The sequence below is a fragment of the Sturnira hondurensis genome, unplaced genomic scaffold (assembly GCF_014824575.4).
Source record: "Sturnira hondurensis isolate 20B ecotype Veracruz unplaced genomic scaffold, ASM1482457v3 Scaffold0008782, whole genome shotgun sequence".
In the NCBI taxonomy this organism is placed as follows: Eukaryota; Metazoa; Chordata; class Mammalia; order Chiroptera; family Phyllostomidae; genus Sturnira; species Sturnira hondurensis.
Window position 1 is genome coordinate 7,764,709 of NW_028081413.1, and position 23,203 is coordinate 7,787,911.

The window sequence follows — 23,203 nt, forward strand, 5'->3', positions numbered from 1 at the left end:
AAGTTTACCAAATCATAGTTAAAGAAATTAAGGTACTTTTGAGCAATGTAATGTTATGTATCTATTAAAAAATCATAGAAACCATTTAATGACATGGAAAAATATCTAAATTTATTAAGCATCAAGGTATCAAATAATATGTCAGTATGAAGAGAAAGATACATTAAAAATTTAATACTGTTATCTCCAAATGTTGAGATTATGGATAATTTTTTCCTTCAGGTTAATTTCTATAACATATACAATAAATATATCATAATTATTATAAATTCATGTATATACAAATTTTATCAAACCATCTTCAAAATGACCATTTTTATAAAAATGACATTTTTGAGGTATAATTTACATACCGCAAAACTCATCCATTAGAAGTATGTAATTCAATTATTTTTAGCCAATTTATTGTTGTGGGGCCATCATAACAACCCAGCTTTAGAATGTTTTTATCATCCCCTCAAAATTCCCTTGAACCTATTAAATACCTAATTTTGAATGAGCCAGAGGAGCAGCCTCAGTCAGTAGGTTTGCCAAAACAAAGCTTCCTACTAGGTGATTTTGAGAGCCCAGCAAAATGTGCATGGATAACTGGCTTTGGTGGTCCGTTTTTAGGGCAAGATTTCTTTTCCCTTCCTTTAAATCTCTACTAGCCAATTTATTATTCTGGATATTTATAGCAGCTTGTCAATCATTTCAAGCCACCTCGTGTATCACTAACTTAGAGAAATGAAATAAACTACTGATTCATTTGGTTAATCAGGAGAACTGTCCAGGAATTACAATCATTCAAATAAATCTGAATTTAGTGGATGGCAAATTATGCTGCTTGTAGAATATGGCAAAGAAAAAAACCCCAATAGTATAATAAGAATAAAGTTAAGTTTATAAACTTACCTCAGAAAAAAAACTACTGTATTTTGATGATGGGCTTTCTGTCTGTGAAGAACCAGAATCACTGGAGTTAAGCAAATATGTTCGACTATCATGGTGTAATTTCTCAGGCAGGTGGCCTGCACAAGCCAGTTCATTTTCTTTATTTGCCATGTCACAGCCCCCACTACTAGGGGACTGTTTTTTTTTATAACAAGGATTTGGAAAAGGATGATGAACTTTCTTTCTGTGGTAGATCACCTTACGTAGTTTGTCTGTGCTTTTCACAGCTTGTCCAACTGTTCTGTAAAAATAAAAAAAGGAGCACATAAAAACCTTTAAACGTTTTTAAACAGAAAGATTTCAGAGGCCACATTCTGTGATCACAATCCAGTAAAATGAAAATTAAAAATCTTAAATTCTAGATCCAAGAGGTTAATTTACAAACCATCTGAAAAACAATAAAAAGGATGATACTTTATATCAAATGAAAATGAAAAGTGGCATAATAACTAGATGCCTTTAAAATGAAATATTACAGGCCATTCTGGAAGTAAAAAAATTATAACAATTTCTAGTCATCTAAACTTTTTGTAACAATTATACATGTTTGAGTATATTAAGATTTATTTTGATTAAGTTGAGTATATTTAATTTCACTTGAATAAGAAACCACAACAGAGCACATCTCATGGTTGAGTTTAATGGTTCTCAAGTGTTTTGGCCTCAGGATACTTTGCACTTTTTAAACATTCCTGAGGTCTTCTGAACTTACAGTTCTCTGGACAACAGATATATAGAAAGATGCTCAACTTCACTAGCTATTAGGAAAATGCAAATCCAAATTAAAATGATATACCACCTCACACCTGTTTGAATGGCTATTAATAAAACAAGTAATAACAAGTGTTAAGAGAGGTTGTAGAGAAAAAGGAACCCTCATTCACTGCTGGAAGAAATGTAAACTAATATTGCCACTATGAAAAACACTATGGAGGTTCCCCCCAAAATTAAGAATAGAGTTACCATATGATCTGGCAACCCCTCTTCTGGGTATCTATGCAAAAAATCTGATTTATTCATAAAGATATATGTACTCCCATGTTCACTGCAGCATTATTCATGGTGGCCAAGACATGGAAACAACCAAAGTGTCCTTTGATAGGTGATTGGATAAAGAAGATATTGTATGCATATACTATGGAATACTACTCAGCCACGAGAAAAGATGAAATACTGCCACTGGTGACAACACAGATGCATCCTGAGAATATCATGCTATACGAAATAAGTCAGATGGAAAAAGTCAACCGTATGTATTCACTCACATGGGATATAATAACTGAATAAACAAATGAACGAATAAGACAAACAACAAATAAAAACCCCTCACAGACATAGATAACAGTAAGGTGGTTATCTATGGTTACCAGAGGAAAAGGGGGATGGGAGTAAAGGGTAAATGGAGTCAGTTATGTGGTGATGGAAGAAGACTAGACTTTGGGTAGCAAGCACATACTGCAATATACAGATGATGCATTATGTAATTGTATATACTTGAAACCTATATAATTTTATTAACCAATGTCACGCCAATAAATTTAATTTAAAAACTTTAAAAAATTCTCTAAGTCTCAAAAGAATTTTTTAATGTGGATAATAATTACTGATATTTTACTATATTAGGAACTAAACCTGAGAAAATTTGTTAGTTCATTTACCACAGAATATTCACCAAAAAGATCCTATATATACAACTACTGAGAAGAATGGTACTTTTACATCTTTATAAATTTCTACATCTGCTTTAACAGAAGATAGCTGGCTTCTCATTATCTGCTTCTCCATTCAATTTATTGTAATATCAAATGTAGCCCCTCGAAAATTCTACTGTACACTTGTAAGAGAATGAAAGTAAAAAAGGTAAATAACATCTCAGTATTGATATGAATATAGTGACCTCAAAAACTCCCTGAAAGGGCTGCAGGGACTCTCAGGGTCCTCAGATCACCAGTGGTTTAGGAGAAAGTTCAGCAGATCGGAGAATGAATGCCATTTTTACCACTTTCTGGGTGTACAACTCTAAACAAACCACTTAAAGATCAGATTTTCTGATCTTTAGTTTTCCTCATCAATTGTTAGTGGGTAGTAATACTTACCCAGTAGGACTGCTTTAAGGATTAGAGATAATACTGGTGTGTTTAGCACAGTGCCTACCACAAAGGAACTGTTTGCCAATCAGTTAATTATTATAATAAAAGAGAATACTTATTTTTTCCCTATTTTTACTCTTATCAAGCTTTCAGTATTTGCTGTTTCCCACAAACTTTTAAGATTCTCTTACCTATTTATGTAAGCAGCCAACTGTTTTGGAGATTTCTTAACCTGAAAAATTAAAATGAACAGTTGCAGTATATTTAAACTTTTAAATAAAGCTATGTAAATTTTGTGATTGATATTAACAAATCTGAAATTCAACAGTTACATTTTCCCGTTCTAATGCTTTATCTCAATCATTAGTTATAACACTGTAAATAGTTGTTTTTGATATATCCATCTCCCTATTTTACATGCCACTAGTCACATATTATACTTACAGGATGCTCAGTAAATTGAATTTTAATACGGTTTAAAAGAAATTACATCCATGCTGATATGCCTTTCAACGGTGAACAAAAAGTACATCCACAATTCGTCTTTAATATTAAACTAAAATATTAAAATTATATCCTATCAAAATAGTATACTGCCCAAAAACTTTTTAGAGTTTTCAGATTATAAACATTTCAGAACATAAACACATTTCATTAATTCTACTTAATTTTGTTAAATCAGAACTCCCATTGTTCAAATAATTTAACCAGAACTATCCACAGCCCCAACAGTTTAAATTGTCTGTGATGGAATAAAACACTGTGTCTTCCAAAATTCATAAGTTGAAATCCATGCCCTGGCTGGTGTGGCTCAGTGGACTGAGTGCCAGCCTGTGAACTGAAAGGTTGGTCGCCAGTTTGATTCCTGGTCAGGGCACATGCCTGGGTTGTGGGCCAGGTCCCCAGTCGGGGGCATGTGAGAGGAAACCAAGCAATGTTTCTTTAGTATGTTGATGTTTCTCTCCCTTTCTTTCTCCCTTCCTTCTCCTCTCCCTAAAAATAAATAAATGAAAAAAAAGAAAGAAAGAGAGAGAGAGAGAAAGAAAGAGAAATTCTAACCTCCAAAGTGATCCAAAGTGATGATATTGGAGGTAAGGCTTTTTGGAGGTGACTGGGTCATGAGGGTAGACCTTCATGAATGAGATTAGTGCCCTTACATAAGAGATCCCAGAGAGCTCTCTCATCCCATCCACTATGTGAAGACAAAGTCAGAAGACAGTCATCTATGAACTAGCAAGGAGTCCCTCACCAGATATCAAGTCTGACTAAGCCTTGAACTTTCCAGACTCCAGAACTGTGAGAGATAAATTTCTGTTGTTTGAAGCTACCCAGTTTATGGAACTCTGTAATGGTATTCTTTGCCTGACCAGACCAAGATACATACTGTCTTACCTGTATGTATACCTACTGTCTAGAAACCACGGACTTACCTCCTTCATGTTCTTGTTAGTGAAATTAGAGATCCTTTTTCTAGGAAGATCAATGGAATGATCCTCAATATTATTACAAAAGTTCCGTTTTTTAACATTGTGGGTTTCAGATGCCATAATCTCTTAAATACCTAGACAACAAAATAAAAATAATAAATAGAAAATACAAAAAGCAAAAGAACTCGATCATTTCCTTAATACACATCTAAAAAGACAACAGCTCCACACTGTGTAAAAGAGGCTTATGAGAAAAGCAGAGAATGCAGTTTTCTAACTACACATTTTTAAAAACCTTAAGCACATAGGAAGCACAGGTAGGGTATTTTAGGAAATTAAGGCTCCTTCTGTTCTCATTCTTTTTCATTGCAACCTGTAAAAATAATATGATATGTATTTTGGGCTAATGAAAAACGTCAATCTTCCCATTTTCCTATCAGTAGTCATATATTAAATTTCAATTTACAGGTCATAAAATCAGGTCTATATGTACAGTAGTGATATTTATGGCATCCAAATGTACAGAAGCCTAAAATTTCAGAACCAAATCACATATACCACCACAAGCAGTCAGAGGAACCAAAACCAAACTATATATATATATATATATATAGCTTGACTTGTTTTAGGCCTAACCCTTACATCTTTTCTTTCATTCTTACAAGTAACTTTCCAAAGCTTTTCTCTACCTTTGAAAAAAATAATCCACTCTCCTGTTCCTCCAATTATATCTAACCCATGAACAGCCCCTCCACCTGTACCCCAAGGTTAAGAAACCTCTCGGATAAAGACTTTTAAAAACTAAGTAAATAAAGGACTTCTGGCCAAGATGGAGGCCTAGGTAGACATACTGTGCTTCCTTGCACAACTGAAAGGACAACAATTTAAAAACAAAAAACAACCAGAACTGCCAGAACATTGAACTGTATGGAANTTCTTTCATTCTTACAAGTAACTTTCCAAAGCTTTCCTCTACCTTTGAAAAAAATAATCCACTCTCCTGTTCCTCTAATTATATCTAACCCATGAACAGCCCCTCCACCTGTACCCCAAGGTTAAGAAACCTCTCGGATAAAGACTTTTAAAAACTAAGTAAATAAAGGACTTCTGGCCAAGATGGAGGCCTAGGTAGACATACTGTGCTTCCTTGCACAACTGAAAGGACAACAATTTAAAAACAAAAAACAACCAGAACTGCCAGAACATTGAACTGTATGGAAGTCCGACAACCAAGGAGTTAAAGAAGATATATTCATCCAGACTGGTAGGAGGGGTGCAGAGGGGCAGCCGGGCAGAGGACTTGTAGTCAGGTGGTGGCTGGCTGGCAAGGCAGCAGCTGGTGGACCAGCAAGGTGGCAGTTGGTGGAGCAGGCAGTTCCACATTCACATGCAGATAAACCGGGAGGAATAACTGGAGATGGAGACAGACTGCATAACCCAGGGTCTCAGCATGGGGAAATAAAACCTTAAACCTCTGACTGAAAGCACCTGTGGGGGTTGGAGCGGCCACAGGAGAAACTCTCATCCTCATTGGAGAGTTTGTTGGAGAGACCCATGGGGTCCTAGAACATATACAAACCCACCCACCTGGGAATTGGCACCAGAAGGGCCCACTTTGCTTGTGGGTAGTGGGGGAAGGGACTGAAATGTGGCAGAGAGTGGAGCAAGCGCCACTGTTCCCTCTTGGACCCCTTCCCCACATACAGCGTCACAACTCAGTGACGTGGGTTACCCTGACCTGGTGAACACCTAAGACTCCGCCCCTCATAAATAGAAGTGCCAAGACCAAAAAAATGGCCCAAATGAAAGAACTGATCAAACCTTCAAAAAAAAATACAACTAAGTGACGAAGAGTCAGCCAACCTATCAGATGTACAGTTCAAAACACTGATAATCAGGATGCTCACAGAATTGGCTGAATTTGGTTGTAAATTAGATGAAAACATGAAGGCTACACTAAGTGAAATAAAGAAAAATGTACAGGAAACCAATAGTCATGAGAAGGAAACTGGGACTCAAATAAATGGTGTAGACCAGAAGAAAGAAAGAAACATTCAACCAGAAAAGAATGAAGAAATAAGAATTCAAAAATATGAGGAGAGGCTTAGGAACCTCCAGGACACCTTTAAACAGTCCAACATCTGAATTATAGGGATACCTATAATTCAGGAGAAAAGGAAGAGAGAAAGGGAAGAGCAACAAATTGAAAACTTATTTGAACAAATAATGAAGGACCTTGACTGGTGTAGCTCAGTGGATTGAGCACAGCCTGCGAACCAAAGGATCACAATTCGATTCCCAGTCAGGGCACATGACCTGCCTGGGTTGTGGGGCAGGTCCCCAAAAGGGGGCACATGAGAGGCAACCATACACTGATATTTCTCTCCCTCTCTCCTTCCCTCCCCCTCTAAAGATAAATAAATAAAATCTTTAAAAAATAAAAATGAAGGAGAATTTCCCCAATCTGGCAAAGGAAATAGGCTCCCAGGAGGTCCAGGAAGCTCAGAGTCCCAGAGAAGTTGGACACAAGGGGGAACACACAAAGGCACATCATAATTACATTTGCCAAGATTACAATGAAGGATATAATCTTAGAAGCAGTAAGAGAAAAGAAGACAGTTACCTACAAAGGAGTGGCCACAAGACTGTCAGCTGATTGTCTCTCTCTAAAAGAGACCTTACAGGCAAGAAGCGGCTGGAAAGAAGTATTCCAACTCATGAAAGGCAAGGACCTACATCCAAGATTTCTCTATCCAGCAAACCTTTCATTTAGAATGGAAGGGCAGATAAAGTGCTTCTCAGATAAGGTCAAGTTCAAGGAGTTCATCATCACCAAACCCTTATTATATGAAATATTAAAGGGATTTACCTAAAAAAGATGAAAAATATGAACAGTAAAATGATAGCAAACTCAGTTATTAACAACCACACCTAAAACAAAAACAAAAGCAAAGTAAGCAAACAACTACAATAGGAGCAGAACCACAGAAATGGAGATCACATGGAGTGTTATCAACAGGGGAGTGGGAGGGGAGAGAGAGGGAAAAGGTACAGAGAATAAGTAGCATAAATGGTAGGTACAAAATAGGGGGAGGTTAAGAATAGTATAGGAAATGTAGAAGCCAAAGAACTTATATGTATGACCCATAGACATGAACTAAAGGGGGGGGGAATGTGGGTGGGAGGGGGTGTGCAGGGCAGAGGGGAATAAAGGGGGGAAAATGGGACAACTGTAATAGCACAATCAATAAAATATATTTAAAAAATAAAAAGTAAGTAAATAATTGTAGTAATACAATAAGCACTGATAGAGGGGCACCCATATGAGTGAGTAAAGCTTCACTAAGGAGAGTTAAAGGACAAACAGCATGTACTGAACAGAATGCATGAGGAAACAGGGTTTGTCTGGCATTATCTTAAGTAGGTGAATGTGACTGGAGCTTAGGCTGGGGTGGGTTGCAGCTAAGTGAGAAAGGAGGCTGGAGAGACAGGCAGAAGCGAGATCTTAAAGGGTCTTATCCACCAGGTAAGCTTTTTTTTTTTTTTTATAAGGGAGACATTTAAAGGTAACAGGCTAAATACGCAATTACTTCTACCTTTCCCTGAGGCTCCATTACAATGACAATAATAAGTTTATGTCTTTTATGTTTAAAGACATAAAACCCATAAAAACAAAGAAGAGGAGGTGATAGCAACAACATTTTAGAAACAGCAAAGTAGAAGTGATAAATGACTTGGCAGATCTGAGAAAGACAAATTCTAAATCAGCAGTGAGTAAAGGTAAAAAGAAGAATCACCAAAAAGGTTCAAGATTTGCCAATAATGAGGACCTCAAGAAGTGAGGATTAATTAAGGTAGGCTTAAGAACAAGTAGAATGCTTGAATGTCCATTCAAGACACAGTTATATCTCTATATCCTCTCCTCCATTCCAGTAAAAAACTAGAGTTTTATTGCATGGAAAATTTGAAACAGTCCTTGGGATAAGAAACACCAGTCACAAATGGGATCAAGTGGTAATTTACATACTAATGTCCCGATCTCTAACATTTTTTCTATCATTTGTCTCACAGAGGCTTGCAGCCAGGCTCATACACTTCAGAAAAGAGTGCAGGAGATCAATCCCAGAGGGAACACACATATGTACACATCTAAAAATACTGACATTAGTGATGGTCGAAGTCCACGAGGATTATGGTGGTAGTTATCCCAACTGCTAAAACTATGCAATATAAAGGGTGAATTTTTATTAGATGTACATTTTATCTCAATAAACCTGTCTTTGAAAAAATCCTTGAGAGATAAGAACAAACTGCATCCATGAAACACAAATGAGACAAAAAATAAACCAACTAAGACTCCTGGAAATTTATTACTATTAGAGAAAACGTTTCTGTCAAAACATGTAATCTGATTAAACAATCTATAAAAAGTCAACTTTTTAGAATCCAATTCACTGATAAATATGAAGTTGCCTGTCACAAAAACACCTTCAGAAGTAAAACTGGAGAAAGAGATCTCTAATGTCATTCATATTTTAAAAATAAATAAGAATACTAGAATGATAATCAAAAGAACAACTGAAGGTGAGGTAATGGTCCTATTTCTTTAAGATTATGACATTCCTAAAGCACCAGTATCTGATTTGACTTTACAGATTTTAAAAGATACAGAAAACACGCCCTGGCTGGTGTAGCTCAGTGGATTGGGCGCAGGCCTGTGAAGCAGGGGGGTCGCTGGTTCAATTCCCAGTCAGGGCATGTGCCTGGTTTGCGGGCTGGGTCCCCAGTGGGGGACACATGGGATGCAACTACACACTGATGTTTCTCTCTCACGCTTTCTCCTTTCCTTCCCCTCTCTCTAAAAATAAATAAATAAATAAATATTTTTTAAAAAGATACAGAAAACAAAAATTACTAAAGAATACTAGTTGGAAACCTAATTTGAAGCTTAAAATAAGTGGTGTGACAATAACATTAATAATTTCTAATAGAGTAACAGCAATTACCATTTTATCACTTAAAATGGAACCATATATGCTTTATATTCAGAATCTCAATTATTATAATTTCTGATGCTGAAATTATAATCCCAATTTATAAAATACGTAGATTTTAAAAAGTTAAGTAACTTTTCTAATGTACCAAAGATGTTTTATGTTTCTTTAGGCTAAAATTTGCCTGATCAGTGGAGGATGGATGATAAAATTTCTCATCTCAAGGTTCTGTGTATTTCCTGTGCTCTGTATATGTATATGCTCTCCCCTCATATATTCTGATAATTTCCTTTCTTATAACATTTTTAAGTTCTTGCTCAAATACCTCTCCTCAAAGTGGCTTTTCCCTGACCATACTCTAAAATAGCACTGACTGCCCTGACTGGTGTGGTGTGGCTCACTGGATTGAGCACCAACTTGCAAACTGAAAAGTCACTGGTTTGATTCCCAGTCAGGACACATGTCTGGGTTACAGGCCAGGTCCCCCACTGGGAGCATGTGAGAGGCAACCAATCGATTGATATTTCTCTCACTCTCCTTCCCTTCCCCTCTCCCCCCAAATAAATAAATAGATAAAATCGTTAAAAAAAACAGCACCTACCTTCCCTTTCCTATCTCCTTACCCTACCCCGCTTTTCTTGATAATATTTGCCACTACTCCGTATATAAGTTGTCTCTTTATCATATGCTTTCTCTACAAGAATATAAGCTTCATGACTGGTGGGACCTTGCTTGATCGTTCACTCTTATATTCCCGGGGGCTACAATACCGCCTGGCACTTACAAAGTGCTCTAAACATACATGTTGAATGAATTAGTAAAAACTCTGTTATATACTATGTAGAAATGATAATTAGTTGAAACAGCTTTCACCTTCTGTCTTTTTTAGTTCAACCTTTCCTAGTACAGACTACCAGAATCTTTTATCCATAGATTAACCTTATTTATTACACACATGTATATATGTATTTTAAAAGTCTACAGCATGCAGACTAGTACAGCCACTGTGGGAAACAGTATGGAATTTCCTCAGAAAACTAGAACTGCCTTTTGACCCAGCAATTCCACTGCTGGGATTGTACCCTAAGGATCCTGAAACATCAATTTAAGAGAACCTACACACCCCAATGTTCATAGCAACATTACATTATTTAAAATAGCCATGTGCTGGAAACAGCCATCAGTAAATGAATGGATCAGAACACTGTGGTACATTTACATAATGGAATACTACATAGCAAAGAAAAAAGAAACTCCTACCCTTTGTGACAGCAAAGATGGATCTGGAGAGCATTATGCTAAGTGAAATAAGCCAGATGGTGAAAGACAAATACCATATGATCTCACCTGTAAGTGGAACCTAATCAACAAAACAAACAAATGAGCAAAATAGAACCAGAGATGTGGAAATAAAGAACAAACTGACAGTGAGCAGAGGGGAGGCGGGAGAGGGTAATGGAGGAAAGGGAAGGGGCAAGTCAAGAAACATGTGTTGAGGACCCATGGGTACGGACAATGGAGTGAGGACTGCCTGTGGTGGGAGCAGGGGAGGGGAGAGCAACAGTGACAAATGTTGGAGAACTATAATTAAACAACTTAAAAAAAAGGTCTATCGAATTTGAATATTTTCCTTTAGAAAATAGCACTTGTTTATTGATAGTCTGCCTCCCTTTTAGATGAAAGATATACTCATTTCTTTTTTTTAAAGAACATACAGTGTCATATTTTTTTAAAGAGTGAAGGACTTTACATCATGAGAAAAGTGCAAGTCAAAATATCTGGTGAGATACTATTTCACAACCACCAGAACGGCTATAATAATAATAAAACAGACAATAAGAAGTGTTGGGGATGATGTAGAGAAACTGGAACCCTCACACATTACTGTGGAAACATAAATGGTACAATAGCTTGGGAAAATAGTTTGCTACTTTTTTAAAATATTAAATACAAACTAACCATTACATACACGTTTATTCATGTGAAATGGAAGTTTATGTTCACAAAATACTTTTATGTGAATGTTCGTAACAACATTACTCAAAATAGCCAAAAATGTGATAGATCTCAATGTCTATCAATTGGAAAATGGACACACAATATTAGGTATATCCACCTGGAATATGACTCAGCAACAAATAGGAATGAAGTACTAATACATGCTACAATATTTATGAACACCATGCCAAGTGAAAAGAGCCAAGTACAAAAGACCACATATTATATGATTCCATTTATATAAAACGTCCATAAAAGCAAAATCTATTGAAACAGAAAGTAGATTAACAGTTGCCCAGGGCTGGGGTGGGAGTGGGAATAACTGCAAAGGGGCTCAAAATACCTTGGGCAGGGGTGATGATAAAGTTCTAAAATTTGGTTGTGTTGATGATTGCACTATTCCATATACAACTATAATCAGTAAACTGTACATTTAAGTCAAGTGAGTTTTATGTTAAGTTATATTTCAATAAAGCTTAAAAAGGTGAAGGAAATTATCAAAATTGTAATGGTAAAGTCTCTTTAAGGAATTTTATATTACAAATTCCATTTTATTTTATGCCTTATGCATTTGGTATGCTTTTTTGGGGCAATAATGTAAAATTATCCTTTTCCTCCAAGAGCCTCTGACAGTCTAAAACAATTGTTGAGGCTCCCAGATATTTGCAAAGTACCATTTGATAATATATAAAAAGAGAATAATCAGAAATGGGATCACGTGTGGTTGAAGACAGTGATTACAGAAAACAGAAAGAATAATCTTTCAATGAAAAAAAGAACAAAAGGAAAAGAGGCCTTGAGAGATAAAGCAAGAGCTATGGCACACTGAGAACAAAATACTAACTTTACTTATAACAATTCTGAACACTGGATATAGTGTCTATTTTCTTAAATAAAGACAATAGCTTCCTTGGTGCCGCCTATGGAGGTGACAGCCATCTCCTACTTGGCACCATGGCCGCCCTCAGACCCCTTGTGAAACCCAAGATTGTCAAAAAGAGGACCAGGAAGTTCATCCAGTACCGGTCAGACCGGTATGTCAAAATTAAGTGGAACTGGTAGAAACCCATCACCTATTGTAAATAGGCATTTACACTATAGGGTACACAGAAGATTCAAGGGCCACATCTTGCTGCCCAACACTGGTTAGCAGAGCAACAAGAAAACAAAGCACATGCTGCCCAGGGGCTTTTGAAAGTTCCAGGTCCACAATGTCCAGGAGCTTGAAGCGCTACTGATGTGCAACAAATGTTACTGTGCTGAGGCTGCTCACAAGTCTCCTCAAAGAACCACAAAGGCATCGTGGAAAGAGTAGCCCAGCTGGCCATCAGAGTCAGCAATCCCAATGCCAGGCTGCGCAGCGAAGAAAATGAATAGACAGACTGTATACACATTATATTTGTGTTAATAAAATCATGAAATTCTGCCAAAGAAAGACAATAAAGTAATTGCTACGGCTATTTTCTTGACAAGATAAATAGTGACATGCAGAAGGAGGTGGAAAGATGAATTCCCTTTATAGAGTAGTCATCTACCAGAAAAATGAAAAGGGATCTATTCATATAATTTATTACAATGGCTGCCCAATAAAGAGATTAAATAGCTCCAAGTGTTTAGATACTCCCAATGAGAAAGCTCATCACACAGGAATGAAACATGTCTGGACTTTCGTCTCTAATAACTTAAGCCACAGCTTAAGATTAAATTAACTTAGGCTTTCTGTTTACATTAATACATTATAGTATATCAGTTATTTATATTGTATTTAACTCTGCAATTTCACCCTTCTTGAAAAACAAAGCATAGATGTATACAAAGAATTATAATATTCTGGGTATCAGTGATTCTCTTCCAATCACCAACATCAGAGTAACTCTCACTATTACAAAGGGTGTTCTTATCAAGAGTCTTGAGGTTGAAAATTTATAACACTAACTTATAATAATAAATGACAGGTTAGAGTTTAAAGCTTCAGCCTAATTTTTTTCTAACCCAGAAAGAACAAGTAACTTGCCCAAAGACAGTTATGTATTTTTTGACTATAAGACACCCCCCAAATTTTGGAGGAAAATGGGGGTGCGTCTTATAGTCCAAATGTAGCTTACCTAACTCGCTGTGGGGGGGTCAGGCAGCAGCCTGTTATTTATGTTATTAAGTATTTTACTACATTTTTTGTTTCAATTTTTTCTATTTTCCTCCTCTAAAACCTAGGTGCATCTTACAGTCCAGTGCATCTCACAGTCCAAAAAACCCAGTAGCTAATTAACAGTATAGCATAAGACACAGAAAAAAATCCATGTCATTCTACCACAACTTTGTTTTCATTAATTAAATCCAATTCATTCTCAACTAGAGCCAACATTTTAATTATGATTAGCCAAAAAAGATGAGAGTACTATTTTTCTGAGGAGGTGACAAAGAGGGGACAGGTGACCATAAACAATATGGGAACCCTACCTCCCATCCTTCCCTCACCATATAAGGGTAAGCTTTTCTTCTCTCATCTAAGGCCCCACAGAGGAATTTACAGGGCCTAAAGGCAAGTCACTGGTTTCTCTGAGGCAGATGCCACACAAAAAATAAAAGGGAAAGATGAACATGGACTTTTTTTCAAGAATGTCAATGAAGGGGAGAGAGAAAGAAGGTAAAGAGGATTTTCTGGGCCAATCTTTAGAGCCTGGGGATAGTGATTTCTTCCTCCTAATCTCAGCTTCCAGACTCTCAATAACTGTTTTGGTATCTGTAGCACTTATGTTTAATAACAGAATTTGGATCAGGTTAAAAAAATAAGGAGATAAAAAAGGGAACTGAGAATGCCTTGGTTGATCCAAATGGCATTAGTGCTTACAATGAAATATTAAAAACACTATTTACAAAGAGTATTTTGTGAAGTGGAAGAAGTTTCAAAAATAATAGTATTTTGGACTTCCGCCAAGATGGAGGCATAGGTGGAAACACTGTGCCTTCTCCCACAACCAAGTTTGAGTACAACAAAGGTTTAGTAAACAAAGATGCGGCCAAAGAACAGAAAGTGAACTGTACGGAAGTCCGACAACAACAAACCGTTCAACCGGACCGGTAAGAGGGGCAGAGCCAGCAGCAGAGCAGGGTCGGGCAGGAAGGATCCCCTGACCCCAGGTGCCCAGGCAGCCGGGGTAGCATCAGGCAGTCCCAGTGAAGGCATGGGGTGGCAGGCCGACTGTGGTCACACATTCACGTGCGGATAAACTAGCAGAGGGGTGGGACGGCCCTCGCAGGCCCCAGAGGGGAACCCAGTGAGAACACAAGGTGGTAGGTTGACTGCAGTTGCACATTCCCATGCAGTGGGATGGACCTCGTGGGCCCCAGCGGCGGGAGGCAGCAGAGGGGACCACCACTGCTCCCCTTTGACCCCGCCCCCACGTACAGCATCACAACCTAGTGACTGAGCTGCCCTGCCCTGGTGAACACCTAGGGCTCCGCTCCTCATACATAACAGGCACGAACAATCCAAAATATGGCTCAAGAAGAACTCAAAGCCCCAGAGCCCATAACTCTAAGCGAAAAAGAAATAGCAAGCCTCTCAGATGCACAATTCAAGACACTGGTGATCAGGATGCTCACAGAACTGGTTGATTATAGTCACAAATTAGAAAAACATACAAAGGCTAAACTAATTGAAATGAAGGGAAATGCACAGGAAACCAATAGTGATGGAAAGGAAACTGGGACTAAAATAAATGGAGTGGACCAGAAGAAAGGAAGAAATGACCAAACAGAAAAAAGTGAAATTACAAGAATTCAAAAAAACAAGGAGAGGCTTAGGAACCTCCAGAATATCTTTAAACATTCCAACATTCAAATTATAGGGGTACCAGAAGGGGAAAAGAAACAGCCACAAGGGGAAAACTTATTTGAACAAATAATAAAGGAGAACTTCCCCAATCTGGAAAAGGAAATAGACTTCCAGGAAATCCAGGAAGCTCAGAGAGTCCCAAAGAAGTTGGACCCAAGGAGGAACACATCAAGGCACATCATAATTACATTAGCCAAGATTAAAATGAAGGAGAGAATCCTAGAAGCAGCAAGAGATAAGAGGACAGTCACCTACAAAGAAGTGCCCATCAGACTGTCAGCTGATTTCTCAAAAGAGACCTTACAGGCAAGAAGGGGCTGGAAAGAAGTATTCCAAGTCATGAAATCCAAAGACCTACAGACAAGATTGCTCTATCTAGCAAAGCTCTCAGTTAGAATGGAAGGGCAGATAAAGTGCTTCTCAGATAAAATCAAGTTCAAGGGGCTCATCATCACCAAGCCCTTATTATATGAAATGTTAAAGGGACTTAACTAAGAAAAAGAAAATAAAAAATGTTAACAGTGAAAGAACAGCAAACTCACAATTATTAACAACCACATCTAAAACAAAAGCAAAGTTAAATAGACAGCTAGATCAGGAGCAGAACCACAGAAATGGAGTCACATGGAGGGTTAGCAACAGGGGAGTGCGGGGGAGGGGGAGATGGTACAGAGAATAAGTAGCATAGACAGTAGGTAAAAAATAGATAGGGGGAGGGCAAGAATAGTAGGGGAAATATAGAATCTAAAGAACTTGAGACATGTGGTCATAAACTAAAGGGGGGGCATGGTGGGGGAGGGGGTGTGCAGGGTGGAGGGGAATGGAGGGGGAATGGAACAACTGTAAGGTATAATCAACAAAATATATTAAAAACAGTATTTTTAAAAGTAGAACAGAAACAGAATATGTAGTATAGTATAATCATGTTTTTTCAGAAATATACATAAAATTAATCCATTAGAAAGGACTCTATCAAACATTAACAAGTTATTTATTATTGCTGGTGGAATTACAGGTGATTTTTCTTCATTTACATGTTTTGCCATGTTCTACAATGAACATAAATTATTTTTATAACCTGAAGATATTTTAACATAATGATGTCACTACAAAAAGCAGATTATATAACTCCTTCATAGTAGAGAAGTAAAAAAGGTGTAAATGCCAGCACACACAGGTAATATTTCACAGGAAGAATCTGTTTTAATTTTTCCAAATTGAGGGCAACTCCCTCTAATTTTCTCAATTCTTGCCTTCTCACCTCATCTGGGACTTAGCTTCTACATACACTTTTGTATCTTCAATTTCTTCCTTTGAACTGACTCCTCCCCTCCTTGCTTTTAAACCCGATCAGGTTTCCCCTATCAACTCCTATACTCTTTCTCTACTTCTCTTTCCTGCCAAATTTCTACAATGAGTGTTTTTTAGTTTCCATTTTCTCTTTAACTCTTTACAATCTTGTTTTTATTTTGCCTTCTTATTTGAAAAAAATTGCATCTCCAAAGCCACTCAAAGCTATAGGGGAACTTTTACAGCAGTGACCATGCTCATTAAGGTCAGCCAAGCCAAGTCTAAAGACTGCTCACTCTTCATCATTTAGCTTTTTTATCACTTCAACGTCCCTCTCCCCTCAATCTTTGTGTTCGCATGACACAGCACTATCAGCACTTTCCTTGGTCTTTTACCTTCAATGACTCATTTCTCTTTAAACTAAAACTAGAAAAATATTCTTTCATGGCTTCAGCTATCTCTCTAGATCCAGTCCCTCCCCTGACATCTATGTATTTGGCTTCCTAAATTGCCACTGCTAGGTTCAATCAAGCCAACACATCCAAAATAAACCTCTTCAATCTGTTCCAGTGTGAAAACAACTAGATGCCCTTCCTATCTACCACAGTTTAAATTACTGGCATCAAGCTTCTCTCAGACTAGAAACCTGGGAGTTAATTTGACTCCTTTCTCCTTCTCACCAACATGTCAGTAAGTCTTCTTGAAGCTTCCTTCCGATTCTTTCACGGATCCATTCTGACCTTCCCTTTTCCACGGTCAGATCTCTAGCCCCATCACTTCAAGCCTAAATAACTGTAGGAACCATTTGACTTTCCTGCCACCATTCTGTTCCTGGTCCCATAAATCATCCTTCATAACCACTGCCTACAGTATTCATGGCAAAATCCTCAAATTTCCAATAGTTTCCTACTAAATGCCTGAGGCTCCGAGAAGGCTGCATAATTTTATTAACCCTGCGTAATTTAGGCCTCATCCTATTTTTAAAATTCTGCCAGATATACATAAAGTTTGAAAGATGCAGATGTTATAAGAAACACAGTTTGTTGAATTGATTTACTACACCAAGACTAAACTATTCATCTAAATGTAGAAAAACACTTCATAATCAGGTACCTTACTATTAGAAATTAATATTCTTTTAATTAGAAGGGGAAAAGAACAAAACATTCCCATGATTTTTTTTAATATGGGGAGGATGGGAAGTTTTTTGTTGAGGGAGATTCCATTGTATTGGTCAATTAAGTAGCAATAATATTAAAAATAAGAGCTAGCCTCCCTAGCTGGTGTGGCTCAGTGGGCTGAGTGCTGGCCTCAACTAGCACTCTTCTATAAATCTTCATCCTAGAACATGCTCACTGGTGACCAGGATGCTCACAGAACTGGTTTGTGATTTTAGTCACAAATTAGATGAACAAATGAAGGCTAAACTAAATGAAATGAAGGGAAATGCACTGTGAACCTAGAGGTCACTGGTTTGATTCCCAGTCAGGGCACATGCCTGAGTTACAGGCCAGGTCCCTGGCTGGGGGTGTGCGAGAGGCAACTGATTGATATGTCTCTCTCTCTCTTTCTCCCTCTCTTTCCCTTTCTCTAGAAATGAATAATAAAATCTTAAAAAATAATAATAATAGCTAGCCTTTATCAAAAGGTTACCATATGCTTGCCATAGGTATTGTAGATATATTATGCCCTTTTTACAGATGAGGAAACTGAAACAGAAAGATTACATAATCTTCCCAAGGTCAAACAGCAAGAAAGTTATGAGAGTCAGGACTAGAACCCACACATTCTGTCGCCATTGCCTCTACTCTCAACCAATATGTCATAATGCCTGCCTTTCAATTAAGATGAGAAATTAAGGGTGAATGTGTTGATAGACAATGCAGGTTTTTTGTATGTTTTTTTAAATCTTCATCCTAGAATATGCTCGCTGATTTTGTAGACAAGGGAAGGGAGGGAGAGAGATGGAGAGAAAGCACCATCTTTTGGTTTATAGGACGATGTTACAATCAACTGAGCCACACCACCCTGGGCAACGATGAAGGTTTTATCTTTTTTTAGCTTATGATTTTTGGCAGGTTATTCTATTCTGAATCTGTGATCTCTAATGGAAATGGAAATATGGGTGTAAAGATCAAAATGAGGACTTCCAGACAAGATGGAGGCGTAAGTGGAAACACTGTACCTCCTTGCACAACCAAGTTTAAAGACAACAAATATTTAGTAACAAAAAAGCAACAAAAACGGACAGAAAATTGAACTTCACGGAAGTCCAACAACAATGAACCATTCATCCAGACCGGTAAGAGGGACAGAGTCAGTGACTCTGAGCGGGGTCAAGCAGGGAAAAGCTGCTGGACTGACCCGGGTGGGCAGGCGGCGGTTGGTAGATCCCAGCGTGGGATAGCAACGGGCAGACTCAGTGAGGCACAAGGTGGCTGGCTAACTGCGGTCACACATTCACATGCAGGTAAACCAGGTGAAAAAATGGACAGTGAGACAGACCGTGCAACACAGGGCCCCAGTGATGGGAATTAAAGCCTAAAAAACTACCAAGTGGAAAAACTTTTGGGGGTTGAGGTGCTGGGAGAGGCTCCCAGGTTCCCAGAGAGTTCATTGGAGAGACCCACTGGGTCCTGGAGGATGCACAAGTCCACACACCCAGGAACCAGCACCAGAAGGGACCAATTTGCTTGCAGGAAGCAGCAGAGGGGATAGAAATCCAAGAGAGAGGGTGGAACAAGTGCCATTGCCCCTCTCTGACCCTGCCCCCACATACAGCGTCACAACCCAGCAACTGAGTCACCCAGCCCTGACGAACACCTAAGGCTCCGCCTCTCATATATAACAGGTACAAATAGACCAAACATTATGACTCAAGAACAGCTCAAAGCCCCAGAGCCTATAATTCTAAGTGACCAAGAAATAGCCAACCTTTCAGATGCACAGTTCAAAACACTGGTGATCAGGATGCTCACAAAACTGGTTGATTTTAGTCACAAATTAGAGAAACAAATGAAGGCTAAACTAAATAAAATGAAGGGAAATGCACAGGGAACCAATAGTGATGGGAAGGAAACTGGGACTAAAATAAATGGAGTGGACCAAAAGGAAGAAAAAAATGACCAAACAGAAAACAATGAAGGAACAAGAATTCAAAAAAATGAGGAGAGGCTTAGGAACCTCCAGAATATCTTTAAACATTCCAACATTCAAATTATAGGGGTACTAGAAGGAGAAGAGGAACAGCAACAAGTGGAAAACTTATTTGAACAAATAATGAAGGAGAACTTCCCCAGGCTGGCAAAGGAAATAGACTTCCAGGAATTCCAGGAAGCTCAGAGAGTGCCAAAGAAGCTGAACCCAAGAAAGATCACTCCAAGGCACATCATAATGACATTAGCCAAGATTAAAATGAAGGAGAGAATCCTAGAAGCAGCAGGAGATAAGAGGACAGTCACCTACAAAGAAGTGCCCATCAGACTGTCAGCTGATTTCTCAAAAGAGACCTTACAGGCAAGAAGGGGCTGGAAAGAAGTATTCCAAGTCATGAAATCCAAAGACCTACATCCAAGATTGCTTTATTCAGCAAAGCTTTCATTTAGAATGGAAGGGCAGATAAAGTGCTTCTCAGATAACGTCAAGTTCAAGGAGTTTGTCATCACCAAGCCCTTATTATATGAAATGTTAAAGGGACTTATCTAAGAAAAAGAAGATAAAAAATGTTAACAGTGAAAGGACAGCAAACTCACAGTTATTAACAACCACACCTAAAACAAAAGCAAAGTAAATAGACAGCTAGATCAGGAGCGGAACCACAGAAATGGAGATCACAAGGAGGGTTAGCAAAAGGGGAGTGGGAGGAGGATAAGGGGGAAGAAGATACAGAAAATAAGTAGCATATACGGTAGGTAGAAAATAGACAGGAGGGAGGGCAAGAATAGTAGGGGAAATACAGAATCTAAAGAACTTGTGACACATGGACATAACCTAAAGGGGGGGAATGGTGGGGGAGGGGGTGTGCAGGGGGGAGGGGAATGAAGGGGGAAATGGGACAACTATAATGGCATAATCAATAAAATATATTTAAAAAAGATCAAAATGAGATTACATGTATGTTATTACAGCCAATATTACTCACTAATAGTTATGTAAAATATAAATATATATGATTCTGGTATTTTGGAAGGCAAATTTGACAACATTGTAGGGCAAGTAAACTGTATCTTGTCACTCAGTTTATATCATCCATATAACATATCATCCAAATCAAGACACATTTGAGAGTGGAAGGCAGTATTAAAAATTATTCTGAGTCAACAGGCATAAACCAGTTTTGCTCCAAGCAAACTGAGATGTCTGGTCACCCCAACTCATTTCAAATGTTTACTTTCCTAGACTGATTTTAAAGTATTTTTTCTATAAAAATTACCAACTACTCAGAAGTAAAAAGAAATGAATTACTGATACACACAGACTATATGAGAATGTCTCAAATGCATTATGCTAAGTGAGAGAAGACAGATTTAAAAGGCTAAATGCTGTATAACTTTGTTTTTATGACACTCTAGAAAAGGTAGTATTATCAGGAAAGAAAACATCAGTTGCTGCCAGAGTCTAGGGGAAAGTAGAAGTTGACTACAAAGGGATAAGAGACAATTTACTGTCTGATACAGAACAAGATACAGATACAGAAGATATAGTAACAAGATACAGAACATGTTACTCTCATGGTGAGAAACATGTTCTATATCTTGTCTGGGGTAGTGACCATATTGTATATACATCAAAACTCATGTAAATATGCATCAATAACCTGGCTTCAAAAGATTGGAGTGCAGAACACATGCCATTTATGGCTTTTCACTAGGCTCCTTGGACACTCAGCACTCGCCAGTAGTAATATGGCTACACAGGGGTCATATCTGTTCTTGTTCTTCTCTAGGAAATTGGTCTACCCTTTAGCCCTGAAGGTTCCAGAAACATTCCTCAAAGCATCTAGAATTTTTCTCTTTTGACTGGTGATTATTAAGACCAGTCCTTCTGGCTTCGTCTTTGTTCTAGTCAGCCACATGGGCTGAGTCTGGCCCTGAGGAAGGTAAATGCACTCAATGCCCTCTGTGTACATCAAAGTGGGGTGAGTCCTCTCACCCTACTTGGAGATCAGTGGGAGTTAAAAACTCCATCTGCAAAGGCCTTTAGGCTTCCCATGCCTCTTCCAGTTCTCTGGAAAGCTTTCTGCTCACTCTATAGTAGGTATTACAACTCACTACCTGGGTGAAAGATTAAAGACTCATCCAACCTTAAGACGGGCCGGTATAGCTAAAAGATTAGGTCAGACAGACCCATGTTCAAATGTCCACCTTTCCCATTTAACTAGCTATGTGACCCTGGAAACAGTTGAGCCTCAATTTCCTCATTTATAAAAGTAAAGATGTTTGTGTTTTCAGCTTGCCTCACTCCAAGAGCGTAAGAAAGCCTGCAGTCATTTTTTCTTATTTTTATTGAAATTATTAGGGTTCATAAAGTTATATATGCTTCAGGTGTACAATTCTATATTATCTGTATGCTGCATTGTGTGTCCACCACGCGAAGTCAAGTCTCCTTCCAACACAATTTACTCCCTCTTTACCCTCTTCTAGCTCCCCCCAGTCTTCTTTCCCTCTGGTAATCTGTGGGGGCAACTTTGCCCACAAGTCCCCACCTCCGCCACGGATGAAAGTGAAACTACCAAGACATGATCTGCTTGGGGAGGAGAGGTGGCCAATCTCTCAGAGGAGAAAGGCCAAGAGCCTCTTCCTCAAGGGGCTTTTATTGGGTTTGTTTGCACAAGAATATAGGTAAGGATCAAACAATAGGTAGCATTCAAAGAACTATGAGGGCTTATTCTTAGTCAGGGTCAGATAGCTAAAGAGCCATAAAACTTTGAAGAACAAATGTCTTGCTTGGACCCTTATTATTTAAATAAGAGCATTCTAAACAAAGCAGGTTTCACAGGATTTTACATATTCTTTCTTAGGCCTGATCACCCCAGATCCTGATCTAGCCAGCAAAGGGCTGCACCACCTTCCCCATCATAGGTTTTTAGGCTTAAGTGGATTAGAGCCAAGAAGCACTTCTCCCAGATGGAAATGGGGACTTGAGCTATGTCAAAATAGCCGGGGGTACAAGCGTCCATCACTCCTTTGTTGCAGCCACCACCCCAGTCCTTCCATGATAGCCTCCCAAGTGATTGTGTCTGGCTTAGGTTGCCCCCCCTCTGAGGGGCTGTACCCATCATAGACTAACTGACCAAGCATTGGGGGCAGGGGACAAGCTTTGTCTCCTTAAGTGGCTCGCATTCCGGAGGTTACTCACTCATCCTTAGCCATGGGGGGCAGTTACAACTCCTGAAACCAGGCAAAGTGGTTCCCAACAGTAATCACTATACTATTGTGTGTTTCTAAGTTTATTTTTCTTCTTAATCCCTTCACCTTTTTCACCTAACCCCGCCCCTGCCCCAACCACCTCTCCTCTGACAGCTGTCTGTTCTCTTTATCTATGAGTTTGTTTCTATTGTGTTTGCTGGTTTATTTTGTTCATTAGATTCCACATATAAGTGTAATCATATGGTATTTGTCTTTCTCTGACTGGCTT

General features: G+C 38.4%; 1 protein-coding gene and 1 pseudogene across 2 annotated transcripts in view; one reads left to right on the plus strand and one right to left on the minus strand.

Annotated features, from left to right (window-relative positions):
- Positions 1–23,203, minus strand: part of KATNBL1 (katanin regulatory subunit B1 like 1) — a 51,645-nt gene that overhangs the window by 11,669 nt on the left and 16,773 nt on the right. For both annotated transcript variants that reach the window (XM_037056143.1, XM_037056144.1), the window contains exons 2-4: positions 4,454–4,584; positions 3,215–3,255; positions 895–1,174 (exon numbers count right to left, since the gene is read on the minus strand). In XM_037056143.1, coding sequence (XP_036912038.1) covers positions 895–1,174; positions 3,215–3,255; positions 4,454–4,570 — 438 coding nt within the window. In that variant the 5' untranslated portion in view covers positions 4,571–4,584. The remainder of the gene's footprint in view (positions 1–894; positions 1,175–3,214; positions 3,256–4,453; positions 4,585–23,203) is intronic.
- Positions 12,367–12,871, plus strand: LOC118993642 (60S ribosomal protein L32-like; annotated as a pseudogene).